The sequence below is a fragment of the Hemiscyllium ocellatum genome, chromosome 10 (assembly GCF_020745735.1).
Source record: "Hemiscyllium ocellatum isolate sHemOce1 chromosome 10, sHemOce1.pat.X.cur, whole genome shotgun sequence".
Lineage (NCBI taxonomy): Eukaryota > Metazoa > Chordata > Chondrichthyes > Orectolobiformes > Hemiscylliidae > Hemiscyllium > Hemiscyllium ocellatum.
In genome coordinates this window covers 41,915,650-41,938,866 of record NC_083410.1, presented here as the reverse complement: position 1 = coordinate 41,938,866, position 23,217 = coordinate 41,915,650, and the positions used below count along the sequence as shown (strand labels likewise).

General features: G+C 39.5%; 1 protein-coding gene across 1 annotated transcript in view; it reads right to left on the bottom strand.

The window, feature by feature from the left end:
- Positions 1-23,217, bottom strand: part of eprs1 (glutamyl-prolyl-tRNA synthetase 1) — a 90,987-nt gene that overhangs the window by 22,536 nt on the left and 45,234 nt on the right. Inside the window, exons 14-20 of the mRNA XM_060831451.1 lie at positions 21,282-21,418; positions 15,009-15,216; positions 9,293-9,405; positions 7,209-7,323; positions 5,829-6,197; positions 5,036-5,266; positions 4,179-4,429 (exon numbers count right to left, since the gene is read on the bottom strand). Coding sequence (XP_060687434.1) covers positions 4,179-4,429; positions 5,036-5,266; positions 5,829-6,197; positions 7,209-7,323; positions 9,293-9,405; positions 15,009-15,216; positions 21,282-21,418 — 1,424 coding nt within the window. The remainder of the gene's footprint in view (positions 1-4,178; positions 4,430-5,035; positions 5,267-5,828; positions 6,198-7,208; positions 7,324-9,292; positions 9,406-15,008; positions 15,217-21,281; positions 21,419-23,217) is intronic.

Below are 23,217 nucleotides of genomic sequence, written 5' to 3'. Positions count from 1 at the left end.
CAGAAGTCTCAGTCCACATTGGTTCTAATATCACCAGTAGGAAAATGGTGCTACAATCACAATTTGCAGAGTTAGATAGAAAATTAGCAGAACTGCTAAAGTAATAATTTCTGGATTATTCTCAATGCTACGAGTAAGTAAGTCCAAAAGTAGGAAGATAACACAAATGGCTGGAAGGATGGTACAGGACAGAAGACTTCAGATTGATGAGACAATGGGTCTGGCTCTGGGGAAGGTGGCACCTGTACAAGTCTAATGGACTGTATCTGAACAGCATTGGGACTCTGTTTCTTCCAGGCTCTTTTCTGGTAACTGCTGCCTCATAATGCCAGACACCTGGGTCCACTTCCACCCTGGGGAAACTGTGTGGAGCTTTCATGTTCTTCCAGTGTCTGTGTGGGTTTCCTCCCACAGTCCAAAATGTACAAGTTAGGTGGATTTGCCATGCTAAATTGCCCACAAGTTAGGTGGATTTGACATGGGAAATTTAGGGTGACAGGGATTGGGTTGGGTTGGGTGTGGGGGTGGGGTGGCCTCTTTAAAGGGTCAGCGTGGACTTGTTGGGTCAAATGGCCTGCTTCCAAGCTGTAGGGATTCTATGATTCTAAATTGGGGTGTGAGTGCCAAAATAGAATATTAGCAAGTGATACCAGAATTCATGAAATGCTAGAAGAAGCAGATAACATGAAGAAAGAAAAAAGTTAAAAAGGTGGAGTTGAAGGGAGAAAGCAATGAAGTCTAAGTCACTAATAATTAATAAGGGAATTCATGGATTATAGTAAATAAGATTGGGCAGTTACCATGTGGAATTGTGATAATGAGACCTGATTAGGAAATGCAGATCAGAGTGTTAAATATTCCTGGTTACGGGGTGTTCAGAAAAGATAGAAAGGGACATAAAGCAGGAGGCATGGTATTTTTTCGGTAAAGGAAAACATTGCAACATAAAGCAAAGAAGATGCTTCAAAGCACTCAAGGACATAACTGATTTGGCTACGGGTATGTGAAGAAAAGGGGCAATTACATTACTCAAACTAATTTCTGGTTCACCACCTAGATATTTTCTAATCTGAGATATTAATTTACACTTCTGGATGTAGGGGAGCTGGAACTTCGGGTTCAGAGGTAGGGACACAAGAGCCCTTTGGCCCCCACTTATTCACGGACAAAGTATAGGTTCAAGTATTAGTGCACTGCTGCGATCATAGTCCAAAACCATTCCTCTAGTCATTCCTATGGTGCAGGTAAAGATGTCATTCAACTTGGAAGTGTTGGAAGCCGAGCTGGCAACCAGACAAAAGGAAACCAGTCAGAAGGACACTCTCTCACCCCAAATGTTGGAATTTAATCACTATTAAAAATTAGAACCACAGAATCTTGACTATTCTGCAAAACTAAAGATCATAAAACTGACTGTTCAACTATAAAAGTCAACACTGGAGAAATCTCTACTGCAACGGCCACAATGGTCAATTTTCCATTCATCATGAACAGCTCAGAGGCTGATCCATTTATCTTTTTTTTCCTCAAAACCTTTACCTGTTGGATTCACTTTTAATCTGTGCATCTGCTGTAGACAATAGACAATAGATGCAGGAGTAGCCATTCTGCCCTTTGAGCCTGTACCACCTTTTAATATGATCATGGCTGATCATCCTTAATCAGTATCCTGTTCCTGCCTTATCTCCATAACCCTTGATTCCACAACCCTTGAGAGCTCTATCCAACTCTTTCTTAAATAAATCCAGAGACTCGGCCTCCACTGCCCTCTGGGGCAGAGCATTCCACACAGCCACCACTCTCTCGGTGAAGAAGTTTCTCCTCATCTGTCCTAAATGGTCTACCCCGTATTTTGAAGCTGTGTCGTCTTGTTCGACACTCACCCATCAGCGGAAACATGTTTCCTGCCTCCAGAGTGTCCAATCATTTAATAATCTTATATGTCTCAATCAGATCCCCTCTCAGTCTTCGAAACTCAAGAGTATACAAGCCCAGTCACTTCAGTCTTTCAGTGTAAGGTAATCCCGCCAGTTCAGGAATTGACCTCGTGAACCTACGCTGCACTCCCTCAATAGCCAGAATGTCTTTCTTCAAATTTGGAGATCAGAACTGCACACAGTACTCCAGGTGTGGTCTCACCAGGGCCCTGTACAGCTGCAGAAGAACCTCTTTGCTTCTATACTCAATCCTTCTTGTTATGAAGACCAGCATGCTATTAGCCTTCTTCACTACCTGCTGTACCTACATGCTTACCTTCATTGACTGGTGTACAAGAACCCCCAGATCTCTCTGTACTGCCCCTTTACCTAAATTGATTCTAATTAGGTAGAAATCTGCCTTCCTGTTCTTGCCACCAAAGTGGATAACCATACATTTATCCACATTAAACTGCATCTGTCATGCATCTTACCATTCACCTAACTTGTCCAGGTCACCCTGTAATCTCCTAACATCATCACATTTCACCCTGCCACGCAGCTTAGTATCATCAGCAAATTTGCTAATATTATTGCTAATACCATCTTCTATATCATTAACATATATTGTAAAAAGCTGCGGTTCCAGTACTGATCCCTGCGGAACCCCACTGGTCACTGTCTGTCATTCCGAAATGGAGCCGTTTATCACTACTCTTTTTTTCCTATCAGCCAACCAACTTTCAATCCAAGTTAGTACTTTGCCCCCAATACCATGCACTCTAATTTTGCTGACTAACCTCCTATGTGGGACTTTATCAAAAGCTTTCTAAAAGTCCAGGTACACTACATCTACTGGATCTCCCTTGTCCATCTTCAGAGTTACATCCTCAAAAAATTTCAGAAGATTAGTCAAGCATGATTTCCCTTTCATACATCCATGCTGACTGAACAATCCTGTTATATCGAGATGTGTAGTAATTTCATCCTTTATAATAGACTCTAGCATCTTGCCCACCACTGAGGTCAGACTAACTGGTCTATAATTTCCTGTTTTCTCTCTCTCACTTTTCTTAAAAAGTGGTACAACATTAGCCACCCTCCAATTTGCAGGAACTGATCCCGAATCTATCGAACTCTGGAAAATAATCACCAGTGCATCCACGATTTCTCGAGCCACGTTCTTCAGTACCCTGGGATGTAGACCATCAGATCCTGGAGACTTATCAACCTTCAGACCTTACAGTCTCTCCAACACCAATTCCTGGCAAATATAAATTTCTTTAAGTTCAGGTCCTTCAGCCACTGTTACCTCAGGGAGATTGCTTGTGTCTTCCCCAGTGAACACAGATCTGAAGTACCAATTCAATTCTTCTGCCATTTCTTTGTTCCCCATAATAAATTCCCCTGTTTCTGTCTTCAAGGGCCCAATCTGCTGTAATCACGCATCTGCTGTAATCACGCATCTGCTGTAATCACGCATATAGTGATTAACAAATTCATTCTATTATTTCAAGAAAGCCTGGCTAAACTAATTTCTTTTTAATGCAAAACTTATTTTGGTCTGGGAGAAAGGCTTCCACAAGTATAGGGATCCATTTGAAGCTAACCATGTTGCAACCAATGGACAAAGTGGTAAATAAAGAGGAGGAACCAGCTCATCCTCCTCACCTGAGAGCTTAACTGTTTGAGGTGTTCCTTCTAGGGACATCATAAATTCATGAACTTTAACTGGGGTCTGATACAACACAACAAATTGAGAGAATTCTGACTGCAGCACTCAAACTCTTCACTGGCAAAATGGAGAAGGCTTGAAGGCCCAAATGGAGTACACACCTGTTCCTATTTTCATAGAATCCCTGGAGTTGGGAAACCATTCTTCAACCAGTCCACACCAACTCTCCGAAGAGCAACCCACCCAGACTCTTCTCTCTACCTTATCCCTGCAATCCTGCACTCTCCATGGATAATCCACCTAAGATATGATGGACCATGGCCACCAAGGGCAATTGTGCACTGCCTATCCACCTAATCTGCCCATTTTAGAACTGTGGGAAGAAACCGGAGCACCAGAAGGAAACCCACAGACGTGGGGAGAATGTTTGTGTGGAGTTTGCACAGTCACCAGAGGGTGGAATTGAACTCAGGTCCCTTGCACTGTGAGGCAGTAGTGCTAACCACTGGGCTACCATGCCATCCTCATTTTCTACATTTTGAACTCAGAGGCACAACATTGCTGAATTTGTCTTTGTGTATACTCACCTTGTTTGTTTCTTGGGTCCTGGGCCTTCACCTGCACCTCCACTGCTTGATCCCTCCTGTTCTTTTGCTGTATCTTTTTTGTGTTCCTCTGATTTGTCAGACTTATTCTGTTTCTCAGATTCGTTTTGTTTCTCTTTTCTGTTTTTATTCCTATCATCAGTACCTGCAGCTGGTTTATACTCCACTCCTGTTAAAGTTTTATATTGGCTCTTCAGGTCCAGGAGCACAGCCACAGCAGCATCTATCACTGCCTTAAAAAGTTAATGAGAGAATGAGGTTAGAAGTGTGAAAAAAAAAGTTTAATAAGGAAGTTAACCAATTTCCCAATGCATGAAAATAAAATGCACAATATTTCATAGACATCCAAAACTGGAGCATTTAATCTTACATTTGTTTAGACTGGGAATAAGAGACTTTTTAATATCGGATCGTCTGTTCGATACAAGGTACAGGTCCCTCTGACTTAATCCAAGAAGTCTATTTCAACACAGTTGTTCTGACAGAGATTGGTCGTGTGTCTTCTCAGAATATTAATGCTGAAAACAGCTCACGAGGAACCAGGTTACCGAGCACTTGGATGAAGAAATATTTCTCAGCAAAATAATACAGGTTCAGAATTCTAATGGAATTTTGCATCCAAATTTCATTGTAATTGTTAAAATGTTTTTGTTTTTCTTATAAACCCCACTACCTTCATAACTTTCTACATAAAACATGTTCACTCCTATTTCAGAAATGGTGGGTGCACGTTTGCATGAAAATCTGATATGAAATAATGTGGCTAATTTTTTCATCCTTTATTGAAAAGCGTAAGCAACTTGTTGGTGCACCACTTCAAAAGAATTTTGAGCTATTACCTTAGCAACTTTCTCTGCTTTAAGTTTGCGCACAATATCTCCTTGTTCTGCAACTTTGCTGTGTAGTGTTTTCTCATCAAGTTCTTTCGCTCCTGCAGTGGAGATAACGGTTGGACTTTCTGCTGCAACTGGTACACCAGGTGGCTTCCCTGGTTTGTACTCTTCACCAGTCTTCTGTTTATATTCCATTTTTAAGGCTAGGAGTGATTTTACTGCCTCATCCACTTTAACCTACAAAAGAAAGAAAGATAAGTAAAATAGTAAGCAAAATTAAGATGTACTGCTTCTGAAATATATGAATATCTCTTTGTAACTACAATGAAATACAAGATGCAAATGATTCTTGAAGTAGACAAACACCACTGATACCTTCTCCACCTTTTCAAAACCCTATCCACGAAGCAGGGTCAGAGGAGGAGTGTGGGGGGGGCAGACTGAGACGACATATTTCTGATTCCCACTTCCATACAAATTTCACCAGGAACTCCCTTAGCAATGGACAACAAATGCTGGCATTGTGTGCAACAGCCACACTCCATGATAGAGCAAATGGAATTCCAGAGACATAAACCCAAGGTCAAGTGGACAACTGCTTTCGAATAGCCCTTCAAATGGCACATGGATTTGTAATTCAGTATTTTTTTCCCCAAATCACAACAATTAGGCTCCTTCCTTTTGTGTGTCAGTTCAAAGAAAATTTCACACAAAGCACCTGTTCAAGGTTATAACTAGCTGAAGGAAAATACATAAATAGTATTATCTTAAAGACTTTAAAACTGACAGAATAAAATACCTGTGGGGCTTTATCTACTTTGAGCTTTCGAACTACCTCTCCTTGTTGATAAACCTTGTCATACAGAATCCTATTAGTTGAATCGGAGGTCTTTGGTGCAGAGACAGGATTAGCAGTAGCTGCAGGTGGCTTTCCAGGCTTGTATTCAGTACCACTCTGCTGTTTATATTCTGCCTTCAAGATCAAAAGTACTTTTACCGCTGCATCCACCTCTTCCTTGGATGCTTTCTTTGCCTTTAATTCACGTACAACTTCACCTTGTTGAGCTACTTTGTTGTAAAGTGCAGTAAGGTCAAGAGTGTCACATTTTGAGGCAGTGGAGTCAACATGAGATGATACAGTAGTGGATGATGCAGTGTCAGCTTTAATCTAAAAGAATATTTTGGAAATGTTAGTTAATCTACAATATATTGTTAAGTTACTTTGTTAAACTGTACATTGTATGCAATCACTTGTTAACAAGCAACAGAAAACTTAGAAACTTTATATGTGCTGATTTGTTTTAGGTCAATTCTACCCCATGACTAATGTGTTAATTAGGAAAAAGTCTCAATGCCTTTTTACTGTCTGCAATCCAACTGGCTAAACTAGCAGAAACATATCTTTTCAGTCTATTATACGTCACACATGCAGAAGACAGTCTAAAAGAAGAAAATGAAATACAACACTAATGAACCCATAACTGGGATTTAAACAGTTTTTGTCCTATATCCTTCCATATAATGAGATTACCAATCATGATTAAAGAAAAAAAATGGCTTTGTGAAGACTTAAAAGTCCTGACAGATTCAGTTCCTTATAGATAAGATAGAAGTAAAGAGGATGTTTCCACTGGCAGGTGAAACTAGGACAAGAGGGCAGAGTGTCAAAATTAGAGGGAGCAGATTTAGGACAGAATTGAGAAGAAACTTCTTCACCCAGAAGATTATAAATCTATGGAATTCCTTGCCCAGTGGTGAAGTAATTGATGCTACTTTAGTAAACATTTTTAAAGCTAAGAATTAAGTGATACGGTGAGAGCATGGATAAGTGGAGCTGAGTCCATGAAAAGATCAGCCATGATATTATTGAATGGGGAGCAGGCTCGAAGTGCCAGATGGCCTACTCCTGCTCCTAGTTCTTATGTTTTTATATGCGTAAATTGAGATTTTCATCCTTCATTTCTGAAATCAGTTCCTTGTATCTCTCCCTGCAACAGTGAACAACAACCTTTGTCAAGTCAATCACAAAAAACTTTTATGATTAGCTTTAAATGAATAGATAATTTTCTTCCAAATAGGATCAAAGTGAGGCAGTTAGCTCTTCATGAAATTATAGTCAGGTTTAGAAATAAACTTTACTGTTTACAAGTGCTCAATTATCTTTCAAAGCTATCCTTACCACGTTAACTGCATCATGTTTACTCTTCTCCTTGGAACCAGATGTTGGCATTTCCTTGGTATGACCGTCAGGGATGTAGATTAAAACACAAGGAGATTCTTTGCAACTATATGGACTAAATCAAGACAGGAGGGTATGAGGTTGGTTTTAAATAAATTTGAGCCAAAAACTTAGCTTAAAAAACCTAATTACATACAGCTTCTTCAAACATGAAATCCTCATTTTGTAACACTGATCTGGTCCCGAATATGGAAATCAAGGCCGTGCTTCATGTAAATGGCTCAACGTTTGTTAATACAGTCAATCAATACTTAATTGAACAATCTGCTATATTCTAGACAGTTTAAATTGCTTTCACATGAAAAATGTAAGCTTTCACTTAACAAGAAAAAAAAATGCAACAAATACCATTAAACTTGTATCGGCAGTAAGGGCTAATTTTATCATTATTGAACACAGAATGCTGAAGAAACTCATCAGCTCTGGCAGCATTCATAAAGAAAAACAAAAGCTAAAGAAAGAAGAGGTTTCATTTTGGATTCTAGTTTCTTGAAAGTGGCATCAAGGGCAGACAAGGTAGTGATGGCGGCACGTGGCACACTTACCTTCATTAGTCAGAGCACTGAATGCAGGAATTGGGATATCATTTTACGGCTGTACAAAACATTGGTAATGCCATATTTAAAATACTGCATACAATTCTGGTAATAACCTTTCTATAACAGGGTTATTAAACTGGAAAGGGCGCAAATAAAGATTTAAGGATATTATCGAGACTGGTGGGTTTGAGGCATAAGGACAGGCTGGACAGGCTGTGACCTTTATCTCTAGAGCACTGGAGGCTGAGTTGTGACCTTATAGAGATTTCTAAAATCATAAAGGGCAGAGATAAAGTGAATAGCCAAGGTCTTTTCCTCAGGGTAGGCAAGTTCAAAAGTAGAGAGCATAGATTTATGGTAAGAGGGGAAAGATTTTAAAAAGTGACCCGAGGGGCAACTTTTTTTTAAAAACGCACAGGGTAATGCGTAAATGGAATGAGCTGTCAGAAGTAGTGGTGGAAGCAAGTACCATTACAACACCTAAAAAGACATGGATAGGAAAAGTTAGAAGAATATGGGCCAAATGCAGGCAAATGGGACTAGTTCAGTCTAGGATACCTGATCAACATGGACAAATTGGTTCAAAGGATCTGTTTCCATGCTATATGAATCTATGACCCTGTTTTCTTTCTACTGGGATAGCGTCAGACCAGAGTTTCTCCAGCAGTTCTGCTTTAATTTCAGATCCCCAGCGTTTGCAGTATTTTGCTTTTATTTAGTTTTATCATTGAAAAATTTGATTAAACTTTTCTTTTACTATGTTTAGCCTGAATTGACATTAGCTACATGGGAAATGAAACACAAGGTAAAATCTTCCAATTAGCAATGAAACAAATCCACCTTTCTCTAATCAATCAGGAAACAGTGCACTTTGCTGGATCGATCAAATGAGTTTCGTTTTCCAGACAACAGTCAGAAGAACTTCCTCAGTGAAGAATTCAGACAGAGCACCAAAGAAGCCACACCTGCTTTTATACAGGCACAAGCAAAGTTTAAACATCCCGTATGAACTTCTGTGAATGGTTGGAGTGACCAGGGATGTGTAATCAGGTTTTCCAGAGCCTGGGGTGGCAGGAGGTATAGGGGAGCAGGTGGCTGAGGAGAGTTGATTCATAAGGCTGCAGGGGTTGTAATCATGGGGAGGTAGTTGCAGAGGTTAGTGAGAGTTACTGATATAAAGAATCAGATGAAGATTTTGCTGCCCAACATTTTTTGGATAACTATTCAACTCACTGGAACTCATTCAATACATTGGAACTGTCCAAAGTCTGGCACTAGTTCAGAGTGAGAGCCATTCTTGCATGGTCATGGGGAAGAGAATTGCCCATTAAAAGTTCAAACTTGCTGGGCAATTCCCACATAGCTCAATGCAACTTCCCAATGTGCATCTCAATCATGCATCCAGGTTCAGAAAATCTAAGCTGGAAAGCTTTCGTTATTCCTTCAGTCAAATATTCTCCTCTAATGATGATCAGAATTACTTACCTAACTGGTTCATACGGCTGGTCACAGATAAAGAAGCCTCTTCTTTGTAGTTGGATGATGTCTCCTTTTTTAAGCTCTTTAAGGCAGGGATCACCAAGCATTAATTCTTCTTGCTGAGAAAGAAAATATTTTCTTGCCAATTAAATCATCCAAGCTATTCCCAGTGTTAAACAACAAAAAAAACTTAAGATTTGATGCGACCCCAAAAAAACCAACAGCAAGTCACTCAATTTTGATGATCTAGTGGCCCCAACTGTTAAGGAGTAATGCCCAGTTAATATTACCAGATACATCAGACCCCTGCAGGAAACTGGCTGAATGGGTTAATTTTTAAAAAACTTTTTTTGTTACTGATCTTTTATTAAAAAAAAATTGTGTACTTGGTGTTCACAGAAGTTTATTAACAATAGAAATTATAATAAAGAAAAAACATTTTGTCATAACATAGAAACAAAGATTTTTAAACACATAGCATAAATGACTAATTTTTTTTGGGTGGTGGTGGTGGGGGGGGTGGGAAACTCCCTTTTTTTTCATTGATCAATCACCTTTAAGTCATTGAAATTTCTATTCACCATCTCGAACCGTAGCCAACTCTTATTAAGCTCCTAACTCAGCCTGCTGCCAGCCGTGGAAGGACTGCAGCTTCATTTTAAAAAAAAATCAAAATCTTCACTTCTTTTCCACTGACTGTATCCTAACACTCCAGTCGAGGATTAATAACTTTTTAAAGTAAAAACATTCTTAAAATAAGCTTTTCTTAGGAACACAGCTTGGCACATGTTACATCACCAAAAGACTTCTCAACATTTTGGAACTTGATACATACTTCTCTCTCAAATGACTTCCCAATGTGGACTGAAAATGAAAGCCAGTCTGGAAAGTTCTCCCCTAAACCCTCTGTGGAGTTCCTTGGGAACTCTGGGTAATGTCCTCTTGCTTGCAATTATGAATATTAACTATTAAAACAGAGACAAACCCAGGTGTTTAACTTCAGTTTCCAAGGATCAAAACATCAGATAAATGATATTAAAATACAATTGTATAAATCTCAATTTCATCATAACTCAAACAAAAAGAGTTGAATCATCAATTTTCTGGAACATTTACTAGAATAGGGAAGATCATACGAGCACACAAAAAAGGTAGATAATTCACGTTCAAAATTATAAAATCCACCATTCTAGATTCTTTGCATAGTAACACCGTGATTCTGGGCAATGGTTATTCCTGAAAGAACTTTATAAAATATCCAATTAAAAATGAAGTTCAATTCAGAATTAAAGAAACAGATTGCAGCAATAATATTAGAAGAGTGCCTTCCATGGGAGAACGAGGAATAAGAAGTGCCAGATTCAAATATACTGATACTTAACAAGTGTCTCACTGTTTTTAGTTTAGTCACAACCATTCGACCACTATGAAAGTGTACAATGTAAAGAAGTAAGGAATATATGCTTGCTTTTTAATTTTATTCAAGGGAGAAGTTATCCTGGGCATCGCTGACTCAGCCAGCATTTAGTTGCCCATCCCTAATTGCCCCCAAGGTGGTAGCGAGTTATCTTCTTGACCAACTGTGGTGCAGATATACCCACAATGCTGTTAGGGAGGGAGTTTCAGGATTTTGATCCAGAGACAGCAAAGAAAAGGCAAGATTGTTTTAAAACAGCATGGTGAGTGGCTTGGAATGGATCTTACAGGGGGATAGCATTGCTATGCATCTGCTGCCTTTACCCTCGCCCTCCTAGATGAAAGGTGCTGTTGGAAGAGCCTTGGTGAGTTGGCTGCAGTGCATCTTTTGAATGATACAGACTGCTGCCATTATGTATCAGTGGTTCTGATTGTGGATGCTAAAAATGTTAGTTGGGATGTCAATCAAGCAGGCTGCTTTGTTTGTCCTGGATGTTCGCATGCCTCAAGTATCATTACAGCTGTATCAATTTAGGCAAGTGAAAATACATTCCAACACACTGTTGACTTGTGCCTCGACATTGGTGGACTGACTTGAGCATTTAGAAGGCAAGTCACCTTTATAAAAATTCTCTGTCTTTGTCCTGCTTTTGAAGCCATATTAATATAGTTGGTCCAGTCAGATTTTGACCAATGATAACCTCAAGGCTGTTGATTGAGGGAGATTCAGCAATAGTAACACCAGAGAATATGGTGGATTCTGTATTGTCAGAGATGTCCATTACCTGACACTTAAGTGGCAAATAACATCTGCATCATACATCAGTTCAAGCCTGAATGTTGTCCAGCATTTGGAAGGTCTGTTGCAGTATCCGAAGAGTCATGAATGGTGTCATGAGTACAATTATTGATGAACATCCTTACCTCTGACCTTACAACAGAAGGAAGGTATTGATCAAGCAGTTGAAGATCATCTAATCCCAGATATTCCCTGGTGAAACTTAAAAAGGGCTCCTGTGCTTCAGTGGTAGTGTACCTACCTTTGAGCCAAGAGGCCATGGTTCAAGTCCCACCTACACCAGAAGTAATAATATTTATGAATAGTTCTATTAGGAAATATCTACCCTGAGAAACTCCTGCAGTGATGCCCTGTGCATGAGATTGACCTCCAACAAGCACAACAATCTTACATCACACTAGATGTAATTCCAACCTGAGGAGCATTTCCCCAATTCTTACAGACTACAATTTTGCTGGGGTTCATTAACGACATACTCAATTAAGTGCTGCCTTAATGTCAAGGATAGACAGCCTCAATTCCTCTCGAATTTAGCTTGTTTATCCATGTTTAGGCTTCGGCTGTAACAGAGTCAGGAGCTGAGTGAGCCTGACAGATCATAAAGTGAGCAGCAATAAGCATGCTATTGTTTTGTAAGTGGTAATTGATAACACTGATGGTACTGATGATAATTGCTCCTACTTGGGGGATGGCTGAGGGTAGACAGATGAGCCGGTAACTGGTCAAGTTGGATTTGTCCTACATTTTGTTAACGGAACTCAACTGGACAATTTTTTCACATTTCATTGTTATGACTGTACTGGAACAACATGACTAGCAGCACAACAAGTTCTAGAGTAGAAGTCGTCAGTACAGATGTGAAAATGTTATCAGTGCCCAATGCTTTCAACTGCTTCTTAATATCGCATGGGGTGAACTGAACTGGCTGCAGACTGCATACAATGTTGAGGACATCAGCAGGAGGTAAAGATGCATCATGGTTTCGACACTACCAGTCATTGATCCATCCAATAACTATGGCCTCTAGGATTCAGGCAGTTAGATCGGTAGTAGTGCTCCCACATCACTTTTTGTGATGGGAATGTAGGGAACAGGAGTAGGGCTCTCAGTCCATCAAGCCTGCTCCACCATTTAATATGATTGCAACTGATCAAACACTTCATGATCTTTTATCCATCATATACCCATCCCCCTTTTGCCACCAATAATCAAAGATTTATCAACATGTACTTTAAATATACTCAAAGACTCTGCTTTCACAACCCTCTGGGATGGAGAACTCCAAAGATTCATCTCTGATTTTAAAAAATTCTCATCTCAATCTGAAATGCTATCACTTTTAATTTTAAATTGCATCATGGTTCTTGATTTTCCAACCAGGGGAACATCTTTCTTGCATCCACCATGTCTAATTAAGTATTTTGCAGGTTTCAACAAGATAATTCATTCTGCAAAACTCTCAAGAATACAAAACCCAGTTTGCCAATCTCTCCTTATAGCTGCCACCTCAGGAACAAATCTGGTCAATATTTGTTGCTCTCACACTATGGCAATAGTAGCTTTCCTGAAATAAGAGGGCCAAAACTGCACAGTATTCCAGGTGTAGTCTAACCAAGACCCAATACAAATGAAACAAGACTTCACTATGTCTGCACTTAAATCCTGTGACGGACACTGAAGTCCCCATTTTTGCAATCCTCCTTGCATCCATCAAGTGGTATACAACAAGAAAGAGAACGATTCATCAGCTGAGGTAGGGGGAAGATCAGTAAGTGTCCTTGTCCATATTTGACCTGATGACATGAAACCTCAAGGTTTTCACAGGCAATGTAGAGGACTCCCAGGACAATTCCTTTTCAACTGTATACCACTGTGCTACCACCTCTAGTGGTGATGCTGGTGTCTAGGACATTGTAATTCATACCTTGAAAACAATTAGAATCCCTACAGTGTGGAAAAACAGGCCCTTCGGTCCAACAAGTCCATTCCGACCCTTCAAAAGGAGTAACCCATCCATACCTATTTCCCCTACCCTATATGTAGCCCTGACTAATGCACCTAACCTACACATCCCTGAACACTATGGGCAATTTAGCATGACCGATTCACCTAACCTACACATCTTTGGATTGTGGGAGGAAACCGAAGCACCCGGAGGAAACCCACACAGACACTGGGAGAACATACAATAACACCACACAGACAGTCGCCCGAGGCTGGAATCGAACCCGGTTCCCTGGCACTGTGAGGCAGCAGTGCTAACCACTGAGTGACCATACCACCCATGATTCAGAGAAAATGACATTAATTGAGGAGCAATATGATCTGTGGGACAACTATCCCAGTTTAGGAAAAATGTGCCAGATATTAGGGGGAGGGCTTTGCAGGGTTGACAGGCCACGTGCACCACTGTCATTTTGTCAGACTGTGTTGGTTAAGATACAACGGAATTGCTGTCTTCCATAAGCCAGACCAGAGGAAGACAACAGATTTCCATTAGTCAGTGAGTGTTCACACAATGATCAACTATAGTTTCACCATTCGGCTAGCTTTTACATCTAGATTTATTAATCCAGTTAAAGTTTCACCATCTCCCGTAGTGGGATTTGAACCAATGAGCCCGAATTTTAAGAGTCACCTTGATAGATAAATGAATAGGCAGAGAAGAGAGGAATACTGACAGCGTTGAGGCAAAAACCTTTTAGTTTAGAAAGGCATCATATATCGGCGCAGTTTTGGTGAGCAAAATGACCTGTTCCTTTGATGCACTGTTTTTTGTTCAGTGGAAAACCACAAAGCCACCACCTCCTCTTATGTACTAACTTTGTACCAATGTAGCCAATGGGCACTTTGCATTATGACTTGAAATCTTGTTAACTAGATCCTATTGTCCACAGAAAAGTTTGTGAATCAGTAATAATTTTACTTTTGTAATTTTAGACACAATTAAATGCATATAAACTCTTACTTAAAAAGGTAGATTCCATTATGGGAATGGCACATTGTGACAATTGTTCTGTAATTCCTAGTATCTTCAGTTTTAATGAAGGCTGAGAGGGGATCTGAATGAGACGTACAGGATTATTAAAGGATTGGACACTTTGGAGGCAGGAAGCATGTTTCCGCTGATGGGTGAGTCCCGAACCAGAGGACACAATTTAAAAATAAGGGGTAGGCCGCATAGTACAGAGTTGTAGAGAAACTTCTTCACCCAGAGAATGCTGGGTGTACGAAATGCTCTGCCTCAGAAGGCTGTGGAGGCCAAGTCTCTGGATACGTTCAAGAAAGAGTTGGATAGAGCTCTTCAGGATAATGGAATCAAGGGTTATGGGGATAAGGCAGGAACAGGATACTGATTGAGGATGATCAGCCATGATCATAATGAATGGTGGTGCTGCACCTATTGTCTATTGAATATTAAATTAATAATTTTAACCAAACTTAACCAAATATCTTGCCTTAGTTACAGTTTACACAGTTTCAAGTGCTCACTAGAAACAAATATACCTTGCTGTTTCGATTAACGTAGTCCTTGAAATCTTCATCCTTGCCGATTACAGCTTTGTTGATTAGATGCTCATAGTAGACACATACTGTGGGAACCAGTGGAGCTTGTGGATGTTCAGTTAACCATGTAAGCTTTGTTGTCTTCTTATAATCCTGATTATCTAGATTTAATTTCGCTTCAAGCGATGTAATCTTTCCACCTTGATTTCTACAAATAAAAGATTATTTTAATAAATCTGTTATAATCTCAGCTGATAATAATACTGAACAAACCAAATCACAGAGCAAAACCTAGTTTGAGAGTTTTATGTTTGATATTTGGTCCTTGTTAATCAATTATTGAACATAAAGTTCTTTTTTGAAGTAGTAACAAAAAGGGTTGCTGAGGGCGGAGCAGTAGATGTGATCTGTACAGACTTCAGTAAGGCATTCGACAAGGCTCCTCATGGTAGACTGGTTAGCAAGGTCAGATCATATGGAATACAGGGAGAATTAGCTATTTGGACACAGAACTGGCTCGAAGGTAGAAGACAGAGGGTGGTGAAGGGTTGCTTTTCAGACTGGAGGCCTGTGACCAGCAGTGTGCCACAAAGATCAGTGCTGAGTCCACTGCTTTTCCTCATTTATATAAATGATTTCGATGTGAACATAGAAGGGATGGTTAGTAAGTTTGTAGATGACACCAAAATAAGGGGTGTAGTGGACAGTGAAGAAGGTTACCTCAAGGTACAACAGGGTCTTGATCAGATGTGTGGCAGGTGGAGCAGCAGAAAGCATAAGGGACTGTCAAAGCATACAGGAGAATATAGATAGACTGGAGAGTTGGGCAGAGAAGTGGCAGATGGAGTTCAATCCAGGCAAATGTGAGGTGATGCATTTTGGGAAGTCTAATTCTAGAGCCAACTATACAGTAAACGGAAGAGCCTTGGGAAAAGGAGTTCAGGTCCATTATACCCTGAAGGTGGATAGAGTGATCAATGGTATATGGTATGCTTGCCTTCATCAAACGGGTTATTGAGTATTAGTGCTGGCAGGTCACATTAAAATTGTACAAGACATTGGTTCGGCTGCATTTAAAACACTGCACAGTTCTGATCACCACATTACCAAAAGGATGTGGACGCTTTGGAGAGGGTGCAGAGAAGGTTTACGAGGATGTTGCCGGTATGGAAGGTGTTAGCTAAGAAGAAAGGCTGAGTAGATTAGGTTGTTTTCATTACGAAAAAAAGAGATTGAGGAGGGACCTGATTGAGGTCTACAAAATCACGAAGGGCACAGACAGGATAGATAGAGATAAGCTTTTTTCTCCCCAGGGTGAGGGATTCAATAATGAGAGGTCACACATTCAAGGTGACAGGTGAAAAGTTTAAGGGAGGGATATACACGACAAGTACTTTATACAGAGAGTGGTAGGTGCCTAGAACGTGTTGCCAGCAGAGGTAGTAGGGGCAGGTACGGTAGATTCATTTTCGGTCCGTCTGGACAGATGCACGAGTAGGTGGGGAGCAGAGGGATATAGATGCTTAGGAATTGGAGGACAGGTTTAGACAGTGGATTTGGACCGGCTCAGGCTTGGAGGGCCGAAAGGCCTGTTTCTGGGCTGTAAATTTTCTTTGTTCTTCTAGGTGGCCAATGGGCTGAGGAGTGGCAGATGGAGCTTAAGTTAGATAAATGTGAGGTGAGGGATTTTGGAAAGACGAAGCAGAGCAGGACTTCTACACTTAATGGTAAGGTCTAGGAGAGTGTTGACGAACAAAGAGACTTGAAGTGTATGTTCATAGTTTCTTGAAAGTTGAGTCACAGGTAGATAGGATAGTGAGGGTGGTGTTTAGTATGCTTACCTTATTGATCAATGCATTGGGTATAGAAGTTGGGAGGTTATGTTGTGGTTGTACAGGACATTGGTTAGGCCACAATTAAAATACTGCATTCAATTGTGGTCTCCGAGAAAGGATGTTGTGAAATTTGAGGATTCAGAGAAGATTTACAAGGATATTGCCAAGGTTGAAGGGTTTGAATTATAGGAAGAGGCTGAATAGAGTCAGGCTATTTTCTCTGGAACGTCAAAGGCTGAGGGGTGACCTTATAGAGATTTATAAGATCATGAGGGGCATGGATAAGGTAAATAGACGTGGTCTTTTCCCCAGGGTCGGGGAGTCTAAAATTAGAGGGCATAGGTTTAAGATGAGAGGATAAAGGTTTAAAAGGGACCTAAGAAGCAACTTTTTCCATGCAGAGGGTGGTACGTGTATGGAATGAGCTGCCAAAGGAAATGGTGGAGACGGATACAATTACAACATTTAAAAGGTATCTGGATGAGTACATGAATAGGAAGGGTTTGCTAAATGCTGGAAACGGGACTAGGTTTTATTTATATTACCTGGTCAGCATGGACAAGTTAGACTGAAGAGTCTGTTTCCAGCTATATATCTCTATGACTCTATACTCACAAGAGACTGCAAATATATTTTTAACAAAAAAAAATCAAGTTTATAGGTCATAAGAGATAGGTGCAGAACTAGGTCATTTAAGCCTATCAAGCCAACTCCATCATGAATGACTGATAAGCCTCAAATCCACTTTGCTGCTTTATTCACATAACATTGAATCCCTTTTATGATTAGAAATCTGTCTATCTCAGTCTTGAGTATATTTAAACATAGCCTTGACTACATTCTGAAAAAATTCCTCACGTGTTTTCACTGGTCACTTCTTACTTTGGAGATTATGGTCCTCTGGTCCTAAGCTCCCACAAGGAAAAACAACTTTTTCACATCTGTCGTGTCAAGTACCAAGGAATCTTATCTCTTTCAAGAAGGTTACCTCTCATTCTTCTAAACTCCAACAAGTACAAGATCAAACTACTCAACTTTTCCTCCTAAGAAAATCCATCCCAACTCATGCACCTTCTCTGGCCCGCCTCCAATACAAGTAAATATTTTCTTAGATGAGGAGACAAAACGGTTCACAAAATTCCAGTTGAGATCTGACTTCTACCTTGCATTGTTTTAGCAAGACTTCCCTTTTTATAATGCCAATTTCCCTAACATAAAGGCCAATTTTCTATTTGGCTTCCCTATTATCCATTGAACTTGGATGCTTGATTTTTTTGCAATTCAAGTACTCAAACCCCAACACACATACTGTTTCAGCTTTCTACACTCTTTACTGATTTGAATAATATTCAGATCTCCTATTCTGTGAAAGTACTTCAGCTCATATTTTCCCTCATTAAATTCCATGCACCAAGTTTTGCCTACTCAATTAACCTGTCTATACCCAGTGTAGACTAATTGTGTCATCCTCCCTACTTGCCTCCCACTTACTTTTGTGTCATCTGTAAACTAGGTTTAGTATATTCATTTCCCTTACCCAGGTCATCAATATACATTGTGTAACATGGTTTGACTCCAGAACTGATCAATGTGGCACTGTACTAGTTCAGGCTGCCATTCTGAAAATGCTGCTTTATCCCAACTTACTCCTCATAAGGGCTTACACCTGAAACTTCGACTCCTGCTGCCTGATTTGCTGTGCTTTTCCAGCACCACACTTCTCAACTCTGATCTCCAGCATCTACAGTCCTTACTTTCTCCTCTTCCATTAGTAAGCCAATCCACTATCTGTACTTGTGTACTCCCCCCAACACCATAGTCTCTGAACTTAAGTCATCTTATGTGCAATGACTTATCAAATAAGTTTTGGAAAATCTAAATGTTACCCTTTATCTACTCTGGTCAAAAGAGTTTTAAGAGACTTATCAGATAATTCCCTCTTCATCAAGACATATTGACTCTGCTTGATTATACTGTTTATTTCTAAACGCTCTGTTATCACATCCTTTATAATAGACTCTAATATTTGCCCAATGACAGATGTTGAGATGTTCGTGACAGATGGCCTATAGTTACTTGCTTTTGAATAAGGAGGAATAGGTCGTGCCTGCCTTAATAATTATCTTGTCAGTTTACTAATCCTCCAAGCCTTGTCCAGAGGATTCTTGGAAGATTAACTATCAGTGCAATCAACTGTGTAGCTACTTTGATAAAATCCTAGAATGCAGCCCATCAGGTGCAGAACTTCTTTTTCAAAAAAGAAAAATCCCCATTGTTCAACTACCATTTTTTGTTCATCATCTCCTTTCTCAATCCACTCCAACTAACTCTAGCCTCATTCCATGTAATTGCTCTTCTTTAATGTTCATACAGTTAATCCTAACTCAAAATTTCTCACTCAACAGGAGTAATAAAATCTACCATGCTCAGGTTACTTCCCCCTTAGGTAATCTTTCACTCCAAGATAATTTATTAAACTTGCCCCATTACATATGATCAGATCCAAAATAGCCCAATTCCTGCATGGATCAACAAGACAAGACAAGAAGACAACATATTGTCTTCTTCCCCTTATTATTACCTACATCTAGAATTATACGTATCAAGAAATTATCTTTGATTGGATAATGTTGGATAGATGTAGGAAATAAAAGGGGAAGACAACATGTGCACTCCACAATCTCTTCCTGCCTGCTCTTTCGAAAGTTCAGTTGCTACTGAATATTTAGTTGGGACTTTAATATCCTTGTAATCATGTCACTGCAATTACTAAGATTATAATACTGTGCAATCTTACCTTGTGTATTAATTAGCCTTTTATGTGGCACCTTATATACATCTACAGGATTCCCATGGTCCACTATACTTCTACAAATTAGTCAAACATTATCCTCTTTTTATGACATGAATCCATTTAATTTGTTCCAAAAACTAAATGCATTTGGATAAAAGGCCATTAACGCTGTCTTATATTTTATTCACTCTTGGTCCTCGTTTGCTGTTTTATTATGTTTGTATACTCGGTCCCTTCATGTCCCACTCTGAGTATCATTGTCAATGTAGTTGGCCTGCAATGTCATCATATCTTTGTCGTGCAAGCCCGTATTTTCCCTCTCTTGGTTGCTGTTAGACAGTTACAAGTATTGAAGTTCTTTGAGAGCTGTCCTTGGGTCCCCATATCTGCCTCACCTACAATCACATCCTTCTGTAATAGACCAAATCTGAAGTAGCAAATTTGAGGGGTTTGATTGTGTGCTGCAAAGTGTCCGGGTATGTTTCCCGCTTCCTGATCTGGCACAATATCTGCAGCTCAAGCTCCAGATCCTCAACTCTGAAGAAGTTGTAGGAGCTGCAAACACTTGCTACAAATGAGTCCTCTGTGGATCACCTTGATGTCCAGCAGTTCCTACAAGCTGCAACTGCAACAATCATTGGACCTGTCATGCCTATTGTACTGAGTTATTAATTAAAATTACTAATATCCCTGCTCTATACACTTTACTGCATTTTTTCCCTTTTAAGGCATTAGTATCAATTTTACACATAACAAGTGATTTTTAAGGAAAGAAACATTGGAGATTCAAAACATAAACCGAAGACTATGTAAGTTTCACTTCAAAAAGACTAGAAATATTCAGTAATCAGCTACTTTACTGAAGCAAAAATCAGCCAAACTACCATTTTCCTCTTCCATTGAACCCTTAAAAGCTTCTTTTTTCTGGTGTATCTATTTTTGATGTTTAAGCCACTCAAGTCTTGTTTTCTTCTGCTCAGTTTCCGATATTGCTAAAAACTCTACTTCAGGTATTGCAGCCCTTTTGTTTCTCTGAATGGCCTACTTCTCTCTGAAAGAAACCTGCATACTCACTGACCCTCTGGATACCTCTGTCTTTCTAAAATAACTTCTGTCTTGGTCATCCTGTGTCATAGGACAACTTGCGGATAAACAACAGCCCTTTGTTTCCGCGGTGCTACTTTATTTTACAAGGCACTGAACTATTCACCTCAAGAGTTTTTCTTAAAAGCCTCTTAAATATATGTAACAATTCCCGACCTATCAACACGAAATCAAAAATGGAACTAATGATCCCCTTCTTAATACACACAAATCAATCTTAAAGTTATATTGGACTCTGTCCATTTTTAGAATCCAAATTTCCAAAGAAATTTCCAAAAGAAATTATCAATAAATTGTGTATCAGCATCACATCCAATCACACCATTGGCTTTCCAAGGATAACAGCCAGAAAGCTTCTACAGAGGAATGCTGATTATCCAGCATTTGATTAACCAAAGTTCGGATTATCTGGCAAGATCGCAAGGCCGTGATGCTTGGCTAAACTATGTTATCTGGCATTTGATTAACCGATCGAAATACTCCCCGCCCGTGTCCTTTGGATAATCGAGGTTCCTCTGTACTACAAAAATATTCTCTCACCTGTTAATTTTAGTGATGTTGATGTTACCCCAATTAATAAAAGTAACCATTTCTCCTTCTGTCAAAGTTTCAGCATCTGCTCCCTCAATTAGTACTTTTGGTCCATACCACACAGGCTTCAGCCCCATTTCCGGATTCTGACAACAACAAAAAAAAAGTTTAGTTAGAAGGGAAGAAGAAACACGAATGATTAGAAGGAAATAAGTATAACTGTATTACAAATCATGACATTAAGGCAAGTGTAAGTTCTATATTTCTACAAAACCTTGTTTACTACTCAGCATGGATTTCACAGATTTAACCTGCCACTACAAAACAATCTAAAACTATTCACTCATTATGGATTCCAGTAAAGATAAAATGAAATACTAGTTCAAACTTATGCATAGTTCAATGCTAATAATAAGCCTTAGGTTTTCTCAACATATATCTAGATTCCAAAAATGCTTATGGTGACAGAATGGGAAATGGGGTGGCCAAAGGTGCCCTTGTTGAAAAATCTCAAAGTTAATAGGTAGATGTAAGCATGAATTAGACAGGCATTTGGTATGTTAGCCTTCATGACCAAAGGACTTGAGTGCAAATTGCTGTTGCTGTACAGAGACATGTTGAGACTGTACCTGATGTACCATGTAGAGCTTTGCTCCTCTTAGCTAAAGAGCTGTATACTTGTCGTAGAGGGCATGCACAGACGTTCTTTCTACTAATCACTCAGACAGAATTGTTTTATGAAAGAAATTGAGGAGACCATCTGTATTCCATAGTGTTTTGAAGAATGAGGGCTAACCTTATTGAAACTTAAAATTCTTAAAGGGCATGACAGGTGGATGCAAATAGAATGCTTCCTAGGCTACTGAGTCTAAAATCTAGGAACATTATTTCAGCACATGAGCTAGGCCATTTAACATAAGGAGCAAAAATAGTTAATTCAGCCCTTCAAACCTTGTCCACCATTTAATAAAATCACATCTGATCTCATCTATGCCTCAACTCCATCTTTTCTGCTTGCTCCCCATAACCATTTAACTTAATACTAATTAAAAATCTGTCCTCTTGAGGAGAATTCCAGAAGCTGTATCTTGTTGGCACCGTAAGTGGTTACTTATAAACTTTGCACTGTACTCATTTGAGCAAGTGACAATAAAGCTAATTCAAATTCAAAATTCCACAGATTCAAGACTATTTAAGAGAATTAATTCCTTCTGACTTAGATTGTAAATCTGGTAACCCTTAGCCTAAAATCACGACCTCGCTTTCCAGACTGCCCACATGGGGACACATCCGCTCCAAGTCTACTTTATCAATCCCCTTCAGCATCTTATAAATCTCAATTAAATATTTTATTTGTTAAGCTCTAGTGATTATAGGCTTAAACTGCTCAATCGCTCTTCATAATACGTATCTCTCATCTCTGGAATTTATCATGCAAATCTTCTCTGAATTACTGCAATTACGAGTTAAAATTCCATTTGACCTTATTAACGACCATACCTGCATACTAGCTTTTTGAAATTGATGCATGAAAACACGCAGTTCTTTATGCAGCGAAGCACAGTGAAGTTTCTCTCCACTTAGGTAAGAAGTTGCCTTTTTCTTTTTCAAATCAAAATGAATAACCTCATACCTATCCATGTTAAACACCGTCAGCAACTTTTGGCCATTCACCTAACCTATCCGTTTCTCATTTCTTCATCACTGGTGATTTTCCAACCTATTTTCATGTCATTTGCAAGTTTGGCTTATCATTGCAGTCAGGTAATTAAAAAAAGATTGTAAATAGCTTGGGCACAAGGACTGAACCCTTTGGCAGTCTATAAGCCTACATAGAGCGGATGTTACAGCTTGCCAACCAAGAAAAAAACATTTATCCTGAGTTTGCTTTCTGTTGGTTGCCAATCCACTATACAAGCTAATATATTACCCATAACACTGTGCA